At 29.7% G+C, this 21505-nt stretch overlaps 1 protein-coding gene and 1 long non-coding RNA gene across 15 annotated transcripts; one reads left to right on the top strand and one right to left on the bottom strand.

Annotated features, from left to right (window-relative positions):
- Positions 1-921: 921 nt before the first annotated feature.
- On the bottom strand, positions 922-9243 carry LOC117692087 (uncharacterized). Of its 14 annotated transcripts, XR_010709343.1 has the most exons (10): positions 9056-9243; positions 7032-7055; positions 6559-6885; positions 5646-6404; positions 5218-5317; positions 4593-4649; positions 3566-3648; positions 3372-3395; positions 2919-3186; positions 922-1500 (listed from the first exon to the last, which is right to left on the bottom strand). XR_010709343.1 is itself a non-coding variant. In XM_066071524.1 (9 exons), exons 1-5 carry the CDS (start codon positions 9117-9119, stop codon positions 5301-5303), a joined length of 597 nt encoding a protein of 198 aa, XP_065927596.1. In that variant the 5' UTR covers positions 9120-9243; the 3' UTR covers positions 2919-3186; positions 3372-3395; positions 3566-3648; positions 4593-4649; positions 5218-5300. The 14 variants fall into 14 exon arrangements, 3 of the variants coding, with proteins under 3 accessions (XP_065927596.1, XP_065927597.1, XP_065927598.1); XR_010709339.1 differs by having other exon boundaries at positions 2858-3186; positions 5218-6404; positions 9056-9242; XR_010709341.1 differs by having other exon boundaries at positions 4593-4618; positions 5206-6404; positions 9056-9241.
- Positions 9244-19749: 10506 nt separating this feature from the next.
- On the top strand, positions 19750-21216 carry LOC105345715 (uncharacterized). The gene is made up of 3 exons (XR_010708983.1): positions 19750-19885; positions 20549-20677; positions 20938-21216. It is a non-coding gene; the product is annotated as an uncharacterized lncRNA (long non-coding RNA).
- The last annotated feature ends 289 nt before the right edge of the window (positions 21217-21505 follow it).

The raw sequence follows: 21505 nt of genomic DNA, 5'->3' as shown, positions 1-21505 counted from the left end.
ATTCCAACGATTAATTTTAAAATATTTTTGTAATTTTAGTTTTCTGATAAAGTTGACATTAAAATTAAACAAGAAAAACAAATTTCTGCCTACAAGATTTTACTTTTGACAGAAAAAAAATACATTTTTCTAATGCTAAAATATGCTTTAGTTTATGTTTATCTGGCATCTCAAAAAGTGTGATGACATGTATATTTTTTCTAACAATTGATGACATTTAAGTCTATTAAATCGAAATCAGTTCGGTTTTTCAACTTTCCTCAGAGAATTTTACGAGTATGGAGTTACCTTAATACGGATTTTATAATAATGGTTTGACTTTTCCTTAGCGCTTAAGATATTCTGTGTTGATTTTGCTTAACATTCCTGTTGTAAACAATGACAATAAAAAACAATTAGAACGGTAATGTATGTATTGTATGAGAGATAGAAATGATAAATGTTAAGAAACTTGATTTTGTTAAAGTAAAATAAAAAACGCTATTTCTGTTGAATAACCAGGATCTCAGAATATGCTTATATCTTGTTTCGTTTTATGCCATCACCCCCAGCCCCCATTTTTTTCTTTTTCTTTTACTAACACCGGCTAAAATTTAGACACAGAAGCTTTTTTAAAAATAAATCAATAGTCAATTAAATAATGCTTAAATATTTAACATTGTTGACAGATCCAAGCAGAAAACTAGCAAAATCTTATTTTTATGGATTTTTTTTTCAAGGTCTAATTGGTTTAGGGCAGCTCATAACGTGAAAAGTAATCTGTCAACAAACGATTTATTTTACCAACTTTTTTTTCTAAGATGTCATCCTATATAATAAACACCATAAATTTAGGTTGGACTAGTGACACATTAAGGTATTTATTGTGTCACGACCACATTTTGTACCGAAAGAAAAAGTGGTATTATATTTATAAACATAATATCATTTTAAAGATGTAATCAAATAAAAATGCTTAAACAAAGGAATTTTCAATAATGTATAATTACTTATTAATTTCATCTTGAATTTTACACTGAAGTCTATGGGCAACACATGTTATTTTAGGATATTGTGAAAAGTAACTCAAAATTCATACAAGTCTTTTAGTAAATGTATGAGTACACCTTTGTCTTGATTTCATCAAGGGAATACATCAGACATACATGCTACTTTATTGCTCATGTCAAGCCTTAGCATAGTCATACTCAAACGCCATATTCCTATTATGAATATTCTTTCCGGAATCGTTAATTTCTAAATAAACCGCACGATCGATGTCAAAAAACGTTTTTGTGACCATCATCAATGTCTCTATCAACCTTGTCAGCAGATAAATAAAATCATCCAGTATCCACTTTGATGTCGGACTGATGATATTGAGAACACCTACAGTCTGCTTAGAGTTTGGATTAGTCAACTTAGATGTTTTGAAGATCGCCTTGTAGCCTTTCGTCTTTCCTCAAATGATAAATATTTTCTGTCAACCCTTTCTTGGATTTACTTGTCCTGCCCTTTTTTCTGAATGTAGAAAATATAATTGTAAATATACACTTTTTTCAAAGTAAAGCTTTTCAAAAATCTATATTATCTATTATCAAAAATGACTTTGTTTCTAACTAAAATATAATAGAGAGAGAGAGAGAGAGAGAGAGAGAGCGGTATTTAAATTGCTGTTTTACTATTATGATAATAGCCAAGAATATAACCAAGACTATTTCACCAGCTCTGGCTATTAAACTTTTTTTTTAATTATTATTTTGATAAAATAGGCACATATTTACATATATATACAGCAAATCTTAGTTATTACAATGTAAAAGACATTTTTTTCTTTCCTTTACTTTGTATTTGTATCTTTTTTTTACGGTACATTTCATTTTAGGAGGGATGGATGATCGTGACCATTTTTGACTAAATTAATCTCAAAAGAAAACCACTGAATATATATATTAGAAAATATTCAAATTTTACAAACATTAACATTTTCTTAACTAATTGTTTAATACCTAAAAGATCATATTTAAAACACATAGGTAGATCTGATGCTAATTTATAGGCTACCACCCTCCCCCAATTTAGGAATCTAAAGATTTTGGGGTAATTATTTAAAACTCACTTAGTATAGGTATTGCATTTTAATTGTAATCTGGATGGTAGTATTTCTGATCATATCGAGAATGTTTAAACTTGCATGTATATATTTTGATAACTTGATTCTTAAAAGTTTATTTATTGCCCAAAACAATTTGTACTACAGTAAGGGTTAACTCTTATCGATAAATCTATAAGGATATGCATACCTATTTAATTCGCAATGTACAGTCAAACGTTAAAATTAAAAGCTATAACTGCTGTTATGCACAAATTTTCTCAATGCGATTGGTGTTTCTAAAAACAGTATATAAAAACGACTATTATGGGTATTAATAGGCATTCTACTTCGTGATTTTTTTAATCAAAACAAGGTAAAACTAACAAAAAAACCAAAAGTCTTTTTCAATGCAATTGTTACATTGTCTTTCTGATTGATGCTCCTCTGCGTAGATATTGTCGGAAAGCTATGAGTTAAATCATGGTAAGTCGTTGGAGTAATGTTAGCTTTGCTTGGGGATGAAGATTAGGATATGGACTGAGAAGAGCCATAACCTTGTTCGAAACATATGTTAATTAAAATACATTACTATAAATAATAGATAATTCTAATAAATAAGTAAGATATGAATGTAGCATTCTCTAAAAGTAACAGAAATTTGGTTGGATATAATGTGAGAAGAAAATTATGTATTGATATACGCAAGTAAGTGTTAGAAGTGGGGGTGCACCTGCGCATGCGTGTGAGTATTATTACAATTAAATGATTATAAAGAATACAAACCATTAGAAAAGACACGCAAACAGTATTGTGTATAATCGGCATAAACTGGATGATCACTTACCAACTTCACTGAAGTTGAATATATGCAGTAGAAACCAATGGTGCTGGTGAGGAAGAACAAGAAATTCGGTGTTGTTTACCATTGATCTCGTTAATTTGTATTGCGTTTTTACAGTAATCAACACCAGGATTCCGACATGGTATATACACTTTCTCTACACTGAAGACGTTTGTAAAAGAACATGAACACTGGTATTTGATTACATCAAAGTCCACATTAATGTTAATATTAGAGATGACTTGACCATTGCAACTGTCTAGGTTATTACCTGAAAAACATATATGATCACATAGAAATTTGCTAAAACTATTCCTTTCTTAATGTATTTTACTTCATTGTTCATCGCGTCAATCATATTATGAATGTAATGAATTGGAATCAAGAAAGGAGAGAAAGAGGGAGAGAAAGAGAGAGAAAGAGAGGAAGAGCAGAATGTAAAAATGACATTCTTACTGTCTTCACCCCATGCTCTTTGACCTATAAGAAGAATTAAGTTAAAAGTGGTGCAATATTTTTATATTCATCATAATGATAGGAAACAGAGTTGAAATGATATTTGGGTCTCCGAACTATATAGCGCCCCCTCCGTGGGTCACTGTTCGGAGACGCCAAGAAAACAACAAGTTTAATTTTTATTTAAGTTTTACCTGGTTTTATATTTAACAGTCATCCCAAACCGTTTGGACCGGAGACTGGAATCATAAGGGTCCCTCACTGCAAGCGAGTTCCCCTAATATAGATCATTCCCCATCAAGTAGACACAACAAAATAATTTCAATAAGGAATAGAAGAAAAGTTATATTCATTCAAATTAATGTTAGTGCTGGAAAATGACTAAGATGAGCATTATATACTCATCATAATAATAATATTAATTTAAATTTAAAATTCAAATTTGTTTTTAAATTTATGCTCTTAATATTCTAAAAGTTTGTTTTTTAACAAATAAAGATTCATCTTAATCTGTAGTCAATAATTGTAAAGTAGCTAAATAACGAAAAAATTATACTATAAAGAAAAAATTTATATATATATATATATATATATATATATATATATATATATATATATATATATATATATATATATATATATATATATATATATATATATATATATATATATATAAAGATGTCTTAATTATTTCACTATAATTTGAACCAGTGAACAGCAAATATATGTTTATATTTTTACCATTCATATTGTACATCAACAGTATATCATTTTATCATTTTTTTTTACTAATAAAAGTCAAAGAAACATGACACTTCATTCTCCTATCTAAAGTTTTATTTTTAATGAATATGCATGTAAAACTTTTGATATAAAACAACAAAACACCGTTCCTTATATAAAGCACCGATGAACATTAAATTAAATTAATTAACTTAAGTTTTGTTTTATGTACAAGTAGACAAGGGATGTGTTTTATAACTACAAAATAAATAAGAAACGTCATGCATGTATTTAAGAAATAGATTACAATGTGATTTAATAATGAATTCAATAAATTCACATATAAGTGGAATTATCCGTCCTTGACCAGTTTCATGAAATGTTAAATTACAGGAACATTTAATGTTTAGTGACAGAGAAAAAACCAAATATTCATGCGTATTTTTATATACTAACGGCGTGTTTACATACTTTAATAATCATCTCAAATATACTTACCTCAGCCTAAAACACTCTTGTGCAACCTGAAATCAAGTTCTGCTATCTATTTTAAACCTTTTTAGTAAAACAAAATGAAGAAAAATTGTCAGATGTACCAGTATAATCATATCGTTATAGATTCTAGGAGTTGACCAATTCCAAAAATAGAACATCGTTCGCTTAATCCAAAAAGATATTTTGTAAATGCAGCATCAAAATAATCCTTATATTCGGTAGCTAGTATTATTGCATGCATCAAACAATTAATGCTCTAGATCTCACAAAACCCCTTAGATTGCACCTGCTTTCAGAACGTATCCATGGAATCGATCTTTATTATATCAACTTTAGTTAGAAGATCTATGATTTTCGATAACTGATTTTTTTTTTCAAATTGATTCTATAACCCAATAATTTCATGATGTATATATGTTTTTTAAAAGACGGCTTATTCGCACAACATATTTTATTGTAAAAGTACAACCAAGTGTAGAATCGATTTTTTGCATCGGCAATTAAAAATGGTATGATTCATTGAGGAATCATCCTTACTTTGAAAAGACACATGTACATAGATTTTACAAACATATAAGGATTCTATTTGTGCAACATTTCTTTTTATTCTGAGTACCTAAATGTATACCTTGCCTCTGTTGGATGGTACTGCAATTCTTCACTACCTTGCTACATTGCTTGCATCAAGTTAATCAGCAGATCATCAGTTGATCATTTATCAGTTGAACCTTTGAACAGGGATAATATTTGCCCAGTTTAATTTTCGCACCTTTCTTCTTTAAACAAGTTGCTAACGTTTTACAAATATCTATTTCTAAATGCCAATAGGCAAAATCAAAACGGGGCGGAACTGTTTGCAAGTGTAGAAAGGCGTAAAAAACATGGGGCAGAAATAATCAATAAAAATTTATTACAATAATTTCTTTCGACAATAATGTATGGCTAGTTGCCAGTTCGATCAGCCAAGAATCAGGTAATGTTAACTGGTAATGAGAGGAAAATGCATTCGTAAGTGAAGTAATAATAGTAAATAATTATAGTAAATAATTTCCATACCTTTTTTCTTCATCCATTTGGTAATACCACTCCGTTTGTTCATTTTCTTATTATCGAAATGTGTTACGCACTTATTTTCCCGCAAATATATCAATACATAGTATGACAAACTCTAATTGGCTAGCTTTCGATTGAAGCAAGAGTCGAGTCCATGTTTATGAAATACGTTTAGATAATAAACAATAATGTTTGATTAACTGTGCATTAAATAATGATATGTATACATGTGTGTACTAAAGAACAACTTGGATTGTGTATTTGTTAATGGGAAAAACAAAAAATAAAATTAGTATATAACTAGTTTTCAAATAAAACGAGGTTACGTGTGCATATTATTGAGATATGCCTAAAAGAAAGAACAATATTGTGTGATTGACTTTGCATAGAATGATGATATGCAAATTAATTTGAAGTAATGTCCACACATATTGGATGTCAATGTCTCAATTATTTGGAATCCACATTAATTTTGATACTACATTGTAGCAAAGTCAAAGATATAAAATATTTGCTTCATATACATGGTGTAGCTGTATCTCTTAAAACATTCATTTCTTTATGTTAAGTTTTTAAAAAATCCAAAAAACACGCTACCTTTTTCAAGTGTAAACGCTGTAATATCTGCCTGATTGCTGTTCTTTTGCATTGCAGATGTTTGGTCGCTTTGTATTAAACGTGTTGGGACGCTCTGCGCAGTGGTAATGCTCGCTTCACTTGATGACTTGGATTGACAAGATCCATTTACAACTATCGAAGCATCTAGGAGGTTAACAAAGTGGAATTACAAAATCATTGATAATGAAAAATTGCACGGTGTGAACATAATCATTACATAGGTATTGTTTGTAACTTTATATTTTGTTATTTTTTTTTAAAGTAAGTAATATGAGAATTATATTTTAAAAATACATACCGTTAGACAAAATTCGTAAGCAGTATCCTGCATTATCGCATTTTGTTGAATCAACACAAGACAGCTCTACGATTGTAAATTCCGAAGAATAAACTGTGCCAGGTACTGATGACGTACATTGCATCCTAAATGTGGCACCGTTAATCTCTTCGATTTGTATTGCCGTTCCACAGTCATCAACACCAGGATTTCGAGACAGTGAATAAAATAACCCTGCATTGAAGGCGAAGTTAAAAGAACAAGAACACTGGTATTTGATTACACCGAAGTCCACATAAAGGTTATTTTTAGAAATTACGCTACCATCGCAACTATCCAGGACATTGCCTGAAAAGAATGGGTAGTAAATTACAACAATGTTAAATCGACGAATGTTATGTAAACTATATTTCATCGCAATGATCATATACCTGTAACTGATTGAAATTTAAAAAGTACAGAAAGAGAGAGAAAGATAAACAATGTATTCTTACTGTCTTCAACACATGCCCTTTGACCTGGAATAAATACAAGTTATACTTTCAGCAACAAGTTTATATGCATAACTTTTAATTAGAAATGGGGTCACAATAAAAATTTGAGTTGATAAAAAATAATTTCAATAGATGTATCCCTTAGTAATAGCACATGTCAAGTTAATCTATGATTTATTATTGTATTTTGTCAAATTAGGTATTAAACTCAGATTTTAAATATTGTTCATTTCAGCATAATTCCAGAAATAACTATCATGTATACTTAAGAATTCGTTTTCATAATATCAAACTGAGATTTAAAATAATTTTTAAGTGGTATGCGTATACGCTAAACGCTTAACATGTTTGTTATGTAACCAAAACACGAAAGCTTCATGTTTGTTATGTAACCAAAACCCAGAAGCTTCATGAAAGCTCTACCTATAATGAATTAAAGCTTTTGGAGTACTTATTGCTGGACTAGTTTGATAGATGCCTCGTTTGGATCAAGAATGACAAATTATCTATATTTTTAACTAATATAGCAATTGTACTGATTAATGAAGCAAGCTTTTTACTGACTTTTGAGTTGAGTTGAGTAATGAAACGACATATTTAATGACAAGGATTGAAACATTTACTGGATCAGTACTTTGATAGAAAAAAAACATCGACAAGGGAAATATTTAAGTACATTGCGTAATGAAGTGTTATCGTCCCCTAGTTCTCTATGCATTAAAGTTTGGTTTATTATCAAAATATCAGTGACTTTGTGATGAAAATATTCAAACCCAATGATGCATATAATTTTTAACTAAACAAATGTGCGACTGCCAGTTGTAGACACCACCGTTTCCTTCCTACATTTTCAGAAATGCGATAAATGATGATTATTTATATCTGGCTTTTTTCATGAAGGATAACGATTTTTTTGGTCACTTGCGGGAAATTTGGTTCCCGTTATATTTTATGTCAACCGACTTGAAAGATGATTTGATTAATTTCATATGTACTCTTATACGTACACTGGAGACAAATTGAGTTTAAAGACTTGTTTTAATAATATATGCACATCTTAACAATAAGTAGACATTAGAAAAATTTATGTTTTAATTTTATTTATATTTTAGAGATCATTTTTAGAGGCAAATGTAATCATAACTTAAGATAAAACGCATTTCTATTCCAAGGGCGTAAGGATATTGACTAGTTTTACAAGAATTGTTTGTTTGTTTGTTTGTGTTACGTTAAAGGCATTCATAAGCTCAAGTAGATTTTAGATTTAAAATGTCCGTTGCTAGGAAAACATAAGAAGTAAGATAAACGTACGGTTAAGTTTGTATACAAACAATTACTATTGAAAAATAAGTGTTTTTATCGGAGACAGTTTGACAGTTAAAATTTTTTAACGATAAATTCGATAACCACGACAGACCTTAAGATCTGATAAGATTACATGTGATTACTCATAAAAGCTGCATGTAAACGTTCACAATAGAATTGCAGATACGAGTACATGTATTTACTTTTTTCTGTAAATCAATTCCGAATAACAGTCGGTAATAAATACAACGTTTGGCCTTGAGTTTTAAATGATTTCAGCAATGCCAAATTTGTTTATTATTTCGAAGAGGAATACACATGAAATTGGATACATTTTACCAACAAACATCGTTATAAAATTGATCAAAAATTATTTTTGACTATTTTTCAGTTAACCTTAAACTGCAAGTGCAGGCAACACTTGACTTTTTTTAAAATTTAAATTATAGATTGCAGATTGACATCTCCGACCTAATTGTTGATATATACAAACAAATCAATCATTTTAATTGCTCCAAAATATGTGTGTTAGGAAAGAGCAAAATAGTTATTCAAATTGTTATTAAAACATGTAAGAAAAAATATTTGAGACTCTACACATTCAAAATATTTTTTGGCAAAATACGTTTTTCTCTCCTATGCTTTGGCAGTGCAGTTACATACCATAGAAGTATAAACAGAATGGGGTCTTCAGAATAGAAATATAAGTTCAAACTTACCGCGTACGTCACGTCCTAAATTGAAATGGCAGTATATAATAAGAAAAATGAAACGTTTAACCATGTTGTTATTCTGATACGATTAAATTGCGTTTTCCCTTGAAGTTTTTGAAGACTTTGTATCACAGTAAGACTATGAAATACGTAATCGTCAGTTACTTTAATTTATTTATCAACTACGGATATGATGTGATTTCTCTTCCTTATTCACTTCGTTCCGGAATTGCCTTGCACATGCGTGCTCGTTTGTAAATGTGTCGGTATGGTGTACAATAAAGAATAAATCAAACTTAAATATATATCAGTTCTGTGTTTTTTAATAACACAGAGAGAGACAGAGAGAGAGAGAGAGAGAGAGAGAGAGAGAGAGAGAGAAAGAGAGAGAGTGAGTTTGTTACAGGGATTTAATTAAAATCTACACTTAAACAGAAACATCTCTAAAAATATGGTTGTAATTTACAGAATCTACCCAAAGAAATGAATCAAAAGAGAGCCCTGAAAGTTCAATCTAGTCCACATTGTTCGAGATCGAAATTTCAACGACCCATAAGCCTTTGGAATATACATGCATACCCTAGCTGTCGTCCTTCTTTTTTCGATCTCCAGTGTTTTCAGTGTTATTTATTTGTAGGTTAACATGATGAATAAATGAAATTGTATAATATAGAATGAGTTAATGAAATAAAAAAAATCGAATGTGTATATTTGCATAAACGGTTTATGTGAAATATGACATGTAGAATGAAAAAGTCTAGATGTTACTGAAGGACATTTGACGATAAAATAAAGATTAGAAAGGACATAACTGACTTGACAAATAAGTAGCCGATTTAATGCACATATGTTATAAAAAATACTATGAATCACAAAAAAGTTTACTTAAAACCTTAACAATGTTAGCTTATGTTTTAACTACAGATATGATGTGTCCAAGTTTTAACAAGCATTTTCATTATTCGCTATGATCGCAAGTTTCTTCCGGAGTGCGAGTATGCTTGTATATTTGCCAATAATATTACATGTGTTTAGATTAGCTATACGTCAAAGATTATAATGAGATACTTTCAAATTCATATTCTAAAACCACTTTTAGAAATAAGGAAATCTAATTTATGTTTGAACAACGGATATGGTATGTCTATGTATTAAGAATCCTCTTTATTAGTCACCATAATCGCGCATTTCCTCCGAAGTGCGTGACTGATTGTTTATTTGCCAATAAGTTTACAAAAAGTCATTTAAATAGAGAAACGAATGGATAAGGAGCTCGTCAATTAGGATTAGTAAACAACTACAATTAAACTGGTTTTTATGATTCATCATTAAGAAAAGTAAAGCTTCTTTATGATGCTATATATTTTGTGTACAAATGAAAATTTTTCATTCAAACTCTATTAATTATTAAAAGCATTGCAATAAAAAATACCGTTACCAAACATAGAAAGATTAGTACAATACCCCCAAATAAGATAGATTTGTTTGGTTTATTTGAAGTGCTGATAATTTCACGGATGTAAACAGTCAAGCTTGATAACAGTTTTTTTAATTTCAAAAAGTGTATCCTTGAAAGTGAAGTTAGTATTTATTCATCAAATTTGTCATTTTTATCCCACAAAGACTATGAATAATAAAAAAAAAGTACAACATCATTGAATATAACAAAATAGAAATTCCCAGACAAATAAACAAGAATTAACTGTACGATTAGGACAGGTTTTTTCATCAAAATTAAGTAGCTTTGATATAAAAACAAGGCATATTTGAGCTGTTTAGATTAGCTTAACATAAATAAATTCAATGAGATACTTTAAAAATCCTATCTTTTAGAAACATTTACGGTCACGTTAATATTGCTTTTATTGATTGTTTTGAGTTTCAGGGTCTTTGAGACAACTAAGCAAGCAAAAGTTATGCTAAAATTGTCAATGAGTTCTGCAATGTTCGAGACTGAAATTCTAACGATCGTCTTTTTCAGTATTTCGAGGGCATTGTGTTTTATTTGAAGTCAAACAAGATAAAATAAATGTATGATTGTGCTTTGAATATTGGAATGAGTCATTTACATGTATATATAAAAAATCTAATATACTAACTGCTCTAATTTGAAATTGGCACATCAAGAATACAATATGCTTCAAGATGATGAGAGCGCTCGACAGCAAACTGCAACAGAAGGACATTTGACAATAATCAGAAAATAAAGATCAAACAGAACATAACTTAATAGTAATAGTGGCAGATAATGTTCATATGTAAAAAAGTAAAAAAAAAATACTATGCATTACAAAATAAAGGTTTTACTCAATCTTAAGTTATGTCAATTTATGTTCTAACAACGGATATGGTGTGTCTATGTATTAAGAATCCTCTTTATTATTCACTATAATCGCGCACATCCTCCCAAGTGTGTGAGTTCTTGTTTATCTGTAAAAAAAATTACAAAACAGTCATTTTCATATATATTTAGTATTTCCTTTTTTCATAAGGGCAATTAAAGAGAGAAGGGGCATGTCAATGAGAATTAGTAAATACGTACAATTAAACTGGTTTTTAAAATTCATTATTTAGCAAACTAAATTCGTTATCTTTTGTGTAAAAATACAAATTTATTAATTCAAACTCTATTTATCATTAAAAAGCATTACATATAAGAAATTATACAGTTACCATACATAGAAAGAATAGTACAATAACAGAACAGATTTTTAAGGTTTTGTTAATTGTTTGTTATATTTTAAGTGTTGATATTGTTAGGGAAGTAAACAAACAACCTTGTTAATATTTAATTTTATAAAGTGTTTCCTTGTTACATGTGTAGTTTGGCAAATTTAGTCAGTTTAATGCCATAAAGAATAACCATAATAGAATGTAGAAATCACGTACACTTTATTTATGAGCTAAATTCCACGTGACACTGTTCTCATTCATATTCATTTCTTTAAATTGTCTCCCATACGAATGAAAATAACATAAATTTTATGTATGAAATTTGTGTGATTACATGAAAACTTTCATTATTTTAATGAGAACACGTGTTAGGGCAATGCATAGATTATATGTGTATGTTTTGACAAGACAGTCAGTGATTCACACTTTAAATTCACTTTAAATGCCTCCCTATTCAACCATTATATTATCTAAAAATGGGACTATACTGGCTAAAATGAATGAAGAAATAAAGAAAGTTTTAAAAAAAATCAGATTGGAACAAAATACAATTATAACATAATATATCTCATTCAATATATAATGATAATTCTTATAGAAATATGAGATTTTGATTCAATATAAATCATTTATGTCTAGTTGCAAGTCCGAAAGCTTACTGAAAAAATCTTGAAAAATGCTAAATTAAAAGGAGAAAGAAACCGACAAGACTATTTACTTTGTGTCAAGATTACTGACACAATTTGTTTGCAATAACAACTTTGTGAATATATGAGGAACAGCTTTACCTATGAATTGCATGTATTTTTAAAACAATTCCTAAATCCCTTAATGGCGTCCTTCATCACTAAAACACCCATTATTCCTACAACGCCCTGCTTGGATATTTTAGATTCAAAATGAACCGACATCTCAACAAAACGAGCACATTCCGATCCCTGATGTAGTAAATGAAAACCCCAAATGAGGAGAAAATACTTCCGAAATACTTATTTTTTAATTCATGATTTTATTTTCGATTTATTTCATGATTTATTTTGTTTGTAATGCACATTATATTATACGCATTTTCAAAGAACTAGGTTTCGATTTTACACATGGTAATCCTACTTACATCCCTAGCAGTCTTTCCAAGCAGGAAATTCTTCAAAACCATAAATCGGTTATGGATATCTTTAATATCCCCAATTAACAAAATAAATTTGATTAACCTTATTTGTACTGGATTCCAAAGCTTCACAAAAGTCCTTACTAACTACCAAACCTCTCTCTTTCCTACTTAATAAAAGTTTTACGGTAGTGAAGGAGAAACTTCATGAGTACTGTACAACAATATACTCCAGAAGTAGTCTGAATCAGATGTGGATACTAAAAAATCTGAAGAATTATTTTAAACTTTGAGGTCACAAAATCTTACCAAAATCAATACATAGAAAAGGTTTGATTTTTCAACGCTATATACAACCATTACCCATGACAAAATATTATCTAGGCCTTTTGATATCATAGACAGCTGTTTCTTCAATAAAAATGGAAGTCGTAAAAAATGCTAACCTTGTCATCAGAAATCTAAAAAACTATTTTGGTAAAACCCATTCTGATTGCACATACTAGTACTCTGAAGTTGACAATAAAAAGCTGCTTGGGTTTCTGATAGACAACATCGATGTATTTTTTGGAAACCAAATCTTCAAACAATCTGTTGGAATTCCCATGGGTACCAATTGTTCCCCATTGTTAGCAGACCTATTTTTGTATTCTTAAAAAGCAGAGTTTATTCATTGTTGTTCTGCTTTGAATTTATATTTCGTTTTATGGATTTTTGAGATGGTTGAGTTTTTTATTGTCATTTTTTTTTATTTATATATTCTATTGTACCGAGAATCGCCATTGTGATAACAATATGGTCGCTATGCAGATTAGTAAAATGTACACCATTACTCAATATGAACAAATATAAATAATTGACTGAACGATTATCACAGTTTTTTATCAAAATAAATTATGGACAAAATAAAAAAAATGCATTGAATGAGGTGTTAAGATTAGCATAACATCAATAAATTCAATGAGGTACTTTGAAAAAAAAATTAAAACCAATTGCTCAAATGATGCTTATATTGATTTTTTTTAGTATCAGGGTCTTTAAGAAGTTAAACTAAAATGGTCAATGAGGGCTGCATTGTTTGAGACTGAAATTCCAACGACCTGCATGTTTAAAGAATAGACATTGTCGATGCTGTCGTTTTTTTTTTCTCTATTTCGAGGTCATCGTGTTTTTTTAAAAGCTAAACAAGATTATGAAATGTATGAGTGTGCATTCTATCATTGAATAAGTAATTGCCACTGCTACAGAAGGATACTTGAAGATAATCCGAAAATAAAGAAAAAAAAAACCATAATTGAATAGTGGCAGATAATGTACAACTGAAATAAAGTAAAAACTACTACATGTATGCAACAAAAAATAAAGGGTTTACTTAAACATAAGCAATGTCAATTTATGTTTCAACTACGGATATGATGTGTTCATGTATTAACAATCTTGTTCAGCATTCACTATAATCGCGCATTTCCTCCTGAGGGCGTTCTTGCCTGTATATTTGCTGATAAATTTACAAAAAAGAATCATTTTGTAAATCTTGTACTTCCTATTTGCATAAGAAAACAAGAAGCCAATAGGCCTTACCGGTCACCTGAGTAGCATAGCTTATTCACAAACTTGTCGAGGAGTCGCATAAATGCATTTAACTAAGTTTTATTTTGGAGTAGAAAAATTACAATATCGTAATGACGGTCACCTCTCTGTCTGAAATCTTTTAAAGAAGACTATTAAACCTATAATTTAAGCAAAGAACTTAAAGGTCATAAATGACTGCATGACCTGATATTGAAAAGCTGTAAGACTGATAGAAAATAATTTTCCCTTATTTGTTAAATTTTAAGATAGGTTTTATGTGTAAAAAATGTTTTATTTTAAACAACCTCCAATTCCCCATCCCAAAAGGGAGACAGAAATTCTACTCGTTGGCATTTCAACACAAAAACAGCTTTAAAAGTTATAATATGTTACTCACTCCTGCTCCAGTTTTTGAATATCCCATTCACATTGATATTTCATCACCATCTGGCATTTATACCGAAATCATTTTACATGTACCAGTTATTACTTTAATATTAACAAGTCTATTTGTTAATTAAAAAGTTCTAAAACTGCTTTTGTTTCAAATGAAAAAATACTTCTGATCATACAACTTCCTAATTACACTATATTTAATGATTAATTACTAAACAACAAGAAAAGGAAGATAACTCAATTATGATGAAGCAAGGTAGATAACTCCATTAACTGTTACAACCTTCCCCCTAAACTCTTTCCGAATGCTTTTACAAAATCTTATTAACTTTGATAGACAATATCAAAAATATATATAAACATTTTAGTTTGGTCTTACAGAACTAAACTACAAAAATACCTTAGAGGTACCTTGCATATTAACCATGATGATCTACATGTCACACCTCTAAGAAAGTTTGTCTGCAGAGAATTTGTGGTTCAAATGTTTAGTATACTACACGTAATGACTTAACAAAAATCTAAACATCATATATAATGCATTGACCATTATCAAAGCTTCATTATGAATGCAAGTGTACCTTGTTATTGTGTGTTGAAAGGGGGTCCTAATTTGTTTAATGATACGATATCTATGCTGATAATTCCTTCCACAAATGATCTTGAGAAAAAAGTTTATTAAAGTTCTATTTATGTAGGCTCGCAGACGTTATACTCTGTCGCGGCTATGTGAAGGCTGCCCGATTGATTTAACAGCGATATGTAGAAAGTCACTTGTCTGTACTTCATAAGATATGACGTCATAGTTAACGTTGACGTCACGATCTGCATTCCTTTCGATTGTTCTTAGGGAATATATCGTAACGTAATAAGTGATATTTGATTGTGCATAATAAAACCGCTTTATTCCGATGTAAATACCACTGATACTAAATTCAATATCACCGATATGGAGTATGAAAAAATCAACAGTTTTAAAGCTTCGTAATAGGTAAATAACTATTCATAAACTAATGGTTTTGAGACTCCCCCTGCTACGTGTAATCTAATGATGAAGATATGTATATGTATATAAAAAACGGCTTGGCACAAGTGAAAGATGAAAACAATCTAAGTATATTTTACGTGAAATCGGGAGAGAAAATAAGTACCAATGTGAATCTTGCTGGGGGAAACCTACCGATTGACCTGATTTTGTGTGAATCGAGCCTACAATGTAAAAGTGTGCTTAATTTCGATGGCGGTGCGAAATGTTTTGACAATATTTCAAATAAACAAAATATTTATATGAACCCCCAGCAAGAACTGCAAAATACAATACTTATCGAAGGATTTTTTCATCAAAATAATTTTGATTTAATGTCATTATTCACTTGCGCCGATGCGATTTTTATAGATTATTTACCGTGTTAGAATACACCCGTCACGTGCTTAAGAAAAATATATGACGTCACAAAATACATCAAATATAGTGTTGGGTGTCACTGTTAATTTATGTAATAAAAGTTTAAAGAAACTCGCTCGGTAAAAGTATTTTTCGATAATTAAAATAGTATCATTTTTCGATATATATAATGAGCTTCGGACAGCCTTAACATAGTCGCGGTTTCAAAATCATCACCAGCCGTGAGGTCACCACATTTCCTTGATAGACAAATCATATAATAAAAACGTCAATAAAATGAGTTTTTAAAATATATATGCAAAGCTTAATATAACAGGATATTAAAAGAAAAAAAATTATGTATGAATAATAATGTCTTAGCTATACATGTTCGAAATATATACGGACAGTTGTGGGTTTTATTTAAAAGGCCATATCTTAATTTTTGTTTTCATTTGCTTGTTTGCGCAGAAAGGTACTTAGGAGAAAATGTGAGATAAGGTGAACAATACTGCTGTGTCTACCTGGGGAAAAACAGTCATGTTATTTAGGTGCACAAACAAACACATTTTAAGTAAAAAAATCACTATGTGAGTGATTACTTCATTTCAAACGTTTAATACCGAATATCAAACTAGTTTTTCATAAATTATCTGGCAATTTCAATTTATGATAAATCTTAGAATTGCATTACTTTGTCATGCTTATGTTTAAGATGTTCAAAAGGTTATTAAATCTCCCCCTGTCATCAGTTTAAAGAGGATTGTCCAAAGATCTGTAATTGCGAAAAAAAGTATTGAAAATCACGTGTTAAAATATAATGTGTCAGATTACAAAGATAAGATAGGTATTTATGGTGCGTATATCTACTACTATGAAGTTTTCTTAACTGTAGGCATATGTTTTATACATGTAAATATACATTTGTGATATGTTATTTAACAGGAATTGAATGAAGGTATAGAACTCCTAACAATATGTTTGGTACATGTACCTGTTTAAGAATTTTTATCACGATTCAAAATCTTCGACTTGCTCGAGATTGCTTTGGTGATTTTGTTAAAATAAAAAAAAACCACATTTAATGTACAACCAAAATTATCCGTTTTAGTATAAGCTATTTAACAACAGATATTAAGGACATGAGGGGAAAAAAATGTATGGTTTGGTTTCCTATACCTATTACTAACAACGTATATTCTTGATAGCCATTCGGTTAATTAAAACAGATTAAGTCCTAAATTGTATATTATCCTTGTGTGAATTTTACACTAGGAACAAGCACGTTGCTAGTCATTTTACTGTCATTTAATTTGGTTTCTTGCTTAGGCATATGCATGGTGTCCAGACTGCATTGATATCAGAGAAACTGTACATATTTATATCTGTACAATGTACGAGATATGGGATTTTGTTTAAAGATGTATGTAATTATAGAACAACATAGCTCAATACGTGTTTTAACCTCACACAATAGAATTCAGCTTAATACATGTACAACGAATGAGGCAATGTTGTATGGAGCCTTTAGAATGCGCTTTTTATAATTATCCAATCGAAGTTTTCAGAAAACAAACTGTCTGTTACTGAGGTTACAGCACTTTTGGCATACAGATTATAATAAGTTAAAATGTAAGGTTGCATACGACATGTGAATGTTCAGTTTTACGATATATCGTCAAACAACTACAGAAAGAAAAGAGCGACTGGGAGTGAGAACCGCCTTTGGTTAAAAATGATGCTCATTTATTACAGTGCATTCTTATTATAAGTCATTTTCCGAAACACAACTACATAAACAGATCGAAATCAATAATCACATTTTACTCTGTATTGTCTTTCAATGTGAATAAATAAAAACATATGCATCCTCACAAGAGTTTATTTTGATCGAGTTTGATTGAAACTTTTTCTTTTCAATCTGAAGTCGTTTAAAAACGTCGGGGGTATATGTTTTGTTTATTTATGCAAAATTTTATATTTCCACCTGTTTAGTCATATACGTACAGTGTAACAGATGCACTGATGCAAAGCGACATCACATGGATGTGTGTGAACTTCGGAAAGATTACAAAGCTATAAAGCACTTAATGCTTGTGAAAATAGTTGTTTCATGATTTTTTTATTCGTTCTGGTATGGCAATTTAAATGATTGAACAAATAAACCTTGTTTACATCAAACACTCAAAATTAACGTGAAATTATTCCATAATGCACTCGTTTTGTAGCACTTAACAATAATAGGTACATATAGTACTAATTGGAGTATGTTATATTTGTTAAATATTTCATTTAGATCAAACTTTTATGAATTTGTAAATTAAGTAGTTAAAACAAGCAAAAACAACAGCTGAACAGTATGATAAATGTAACAATAAGTCGAGGCAATTAACAGTAGCATAGCATACAAATCTCATAGCATACCATACAAATCTCATAGCATATCATTAAAATCGCATACCATAGCATAGCATTAAAATTGTAAAAGATATGCATGAAATGACTGTATAACAACGCATTCGATGAATGCTATTGTAGATAATTTTTAATGATTTTTGAAAACAAGTACAAGGAAATACCCCTTTTTTGATAACATTATGTTCCTTGTTTTCTAAATTGTGATATAAAACTCAATTTAAGTTTAATCGTCACGTGAATCAAGCTCAAATGGAAATGTGAATAGATTAGAGGGTGATGCATTCTTTATCATTGAATATTTCATTTTTTTGTCTGATGATTGCAATATTGCGATTGTCTGTAGAATTAAGATCAACGTAAGTACACGCAACGTTTAAAGCTGTGAATAACTGAAAATTATTATTTTTATCGAAACATATCATTTCTATTTAAGGAATTCCACATAATTTTATTCCATGTCTAGGAAAGAAATACAAGTAACAGCTAAGCCTTCGAATGCCGTATGTAAGTATTTCTTTCAGATAAGGTTTCGACGCATTCCGGATCTTGCTATCCCATAATTCTTTTTTATCTATTATTTTTTAGCTTGTTTGCCTGGACGCATTGGAGAGAATTGCAGCATCCCGTGTCGTTACCCTACCTATGGTAGTAAATGTCAGAAGGAATGCATTTGTGGGGAGTCCCAATGCAGCCCTGTAACTGGTTGTATGGGTATGTAAAATGTTAATTATTACATGTACAACATTTTTTGATTTCTGAAAATTGTGGTTATTTTAAATGCCTTATATATATTTTATAACTTTAAATATATTTTTTTAAATCAAACTCCTTTATGCTACCGTTTTGTAGAGAGTTCGGTGACTTTATTCACAATTCCAGTGTCGTCTCGAGTTATCGTGACATCACCTTTCCGTACATCGAAAAGTAAAGAAAAAAGCTTAATGTTAAGAAAATGAATAAAGAAACTACTAGAATGTTAAGCTTTATTTGTAAGACAGTTTCCAGAAAAATCAAAATATAAGTAAAAAAAATAACTGAATAAGTTCATTGTATAATAAACGTAGCCAATTAATGAAAGTGTGTTTTGCGTAAATTTTCCGTATACGTTTACACTCGTCTGATTATTTGTCTGTTATTTAATCTGGCTGCCCAATCGGCTACATGGGAAATGACTGTAAACAACAATGTAGATTCCCAAATTATGGCAAGGAATGTCAGTCGTTCTGTAAATGTACTTCCGACTTTTGTGATCACATAGATGGATGTAACATTTCTGAAATCGAAAGTAAGATATATGAATATTTCTACTCAATTACAGTGTTAGTGCAAAAACAAAAAAAATTAAAAACGCATTGGATTTATAAATACAACATGATAAAGTGAAATTATATCTTTAATAACCATGATTTCTACTAAGAAAAAAAATATATTGTAGCAGACAAACACAAAAGACAAATAATTGATTGATTAATGGTTTTAACATTGAATATTTATACATGTTGTGAGTTCATGTGTAGTAGGTCACACAGACATACGTCAAGATATGCGAACGTTGATTCATGGTTTTATCGGGTGGGCCATCAAGGTGGTATGGGACACCTATCGATATTAATAAGGAGTAAAGTACATAATAATCAAAATAATTTCACCGTTTTAGAGATTCTAAATTTCACAGATTTTAACCAAAACATACTTGTTAAAATTTTTGGGAAAGGTTAAAATTTTGATTAATAGAGAGACCTCAAAACCACTGCGCTACGCTGTTAGTTGACAATGTTGGGAAAGAAACTATTTATATTTAACATTATATATGTATATAATCAATTCTTATCTCTCGTAGATTATATATTTTATGCATTAAAATATCAATACTTTTATTTTTATTTTGTTGTGACAAAGCCTTCTTTTCCTACTTTACCTGTAATATTTGTTTTGTTTTGTTATAAAGACAATAGCAAATTTGAGTGTGATAAACCCTGTTTGTTTGAGGACCATGGAATTTACTGCCATCTAAACTGTACTTGTTCCCAACATATGTGGAACAACTTGACTGGATGCAGAATCTCTAATTTTGAAGGTAAGAAACATTTTAATGCAAGATTTCTGGTGTAAATATAAGTACTAGTATAATAAGTGTGTTTTTCTCAAAAAGTAATAAATTAGTTTTAAAAAACATTTTAATGAAGTTTCAATACATGTTGAAACAAATTCTCACTATAAATAAATAATTATCTTAGCCTGAATAATTCAACCTTTCTATAAGAAACAGTATTACTATCAAAAGTATATTAAACTGTTCGACTATTTTAAAACTATATTAATTTTTTTTATTTGAAGATAGGGGGCTTTTATCAATGATCAACTTCTATAATTTGAGAACGGCTGTTATCATTCTCGGAGTCATCGCTATTGTTTTCTCATTAACATATGCCTGCACGTATTTGAGGACCTGCGATGGACAACATGATAGTCAATCTCCCCTGGTGAATCTTGTAATCAATAGAGATCCAATATATGCAAACATTAATGTCTAAGCACTGGTACTATATCCATATAATTATGTGATCTAATAAAAAAAAAGTTAATAGTTTAACTTTAAAACAACATTTATCATGATTGGTGTGTAATTTTGAAAAACTTTTATTGAATTGTATTGTTTGCTTTCTGTAAAAAAAAACCAATTCCAATAATAAACAGTTTATATTTTAGATCATTGTAAATTTTAATTTTTTTAAATTGATTTTTTAAGCGAGTTTCAAGTCTTGTTTTGTATGGGGTTTCCATTATTTCTGCAATGACATTGTTATGTTTTAAAAGTACTTGAACACAATTTGAGATCAAAGAATTTATTTTTCATTTTTATGTATAAAATAGTTTACTGGTGCATTTTTTATGATTAACCATA

This window comes from Magallana gigas, chromosome 9 (assembly GCF_963853765.1).
Source record: "Magallana gigas chromosome 9, xbMagGiga1.1, whole genome shotgun sequence".
NCBI classification, from domain to species: Eukaryota; Metazoa; Mollusca; class Bivalvia; order Ostreida; family Ostreidae; genus Magallana; species Magallana gigas.
Note: the sequence above shows the minus strand (reverse complement) of the source record. Positions and strands in the feature narration are given on the sequence as shown.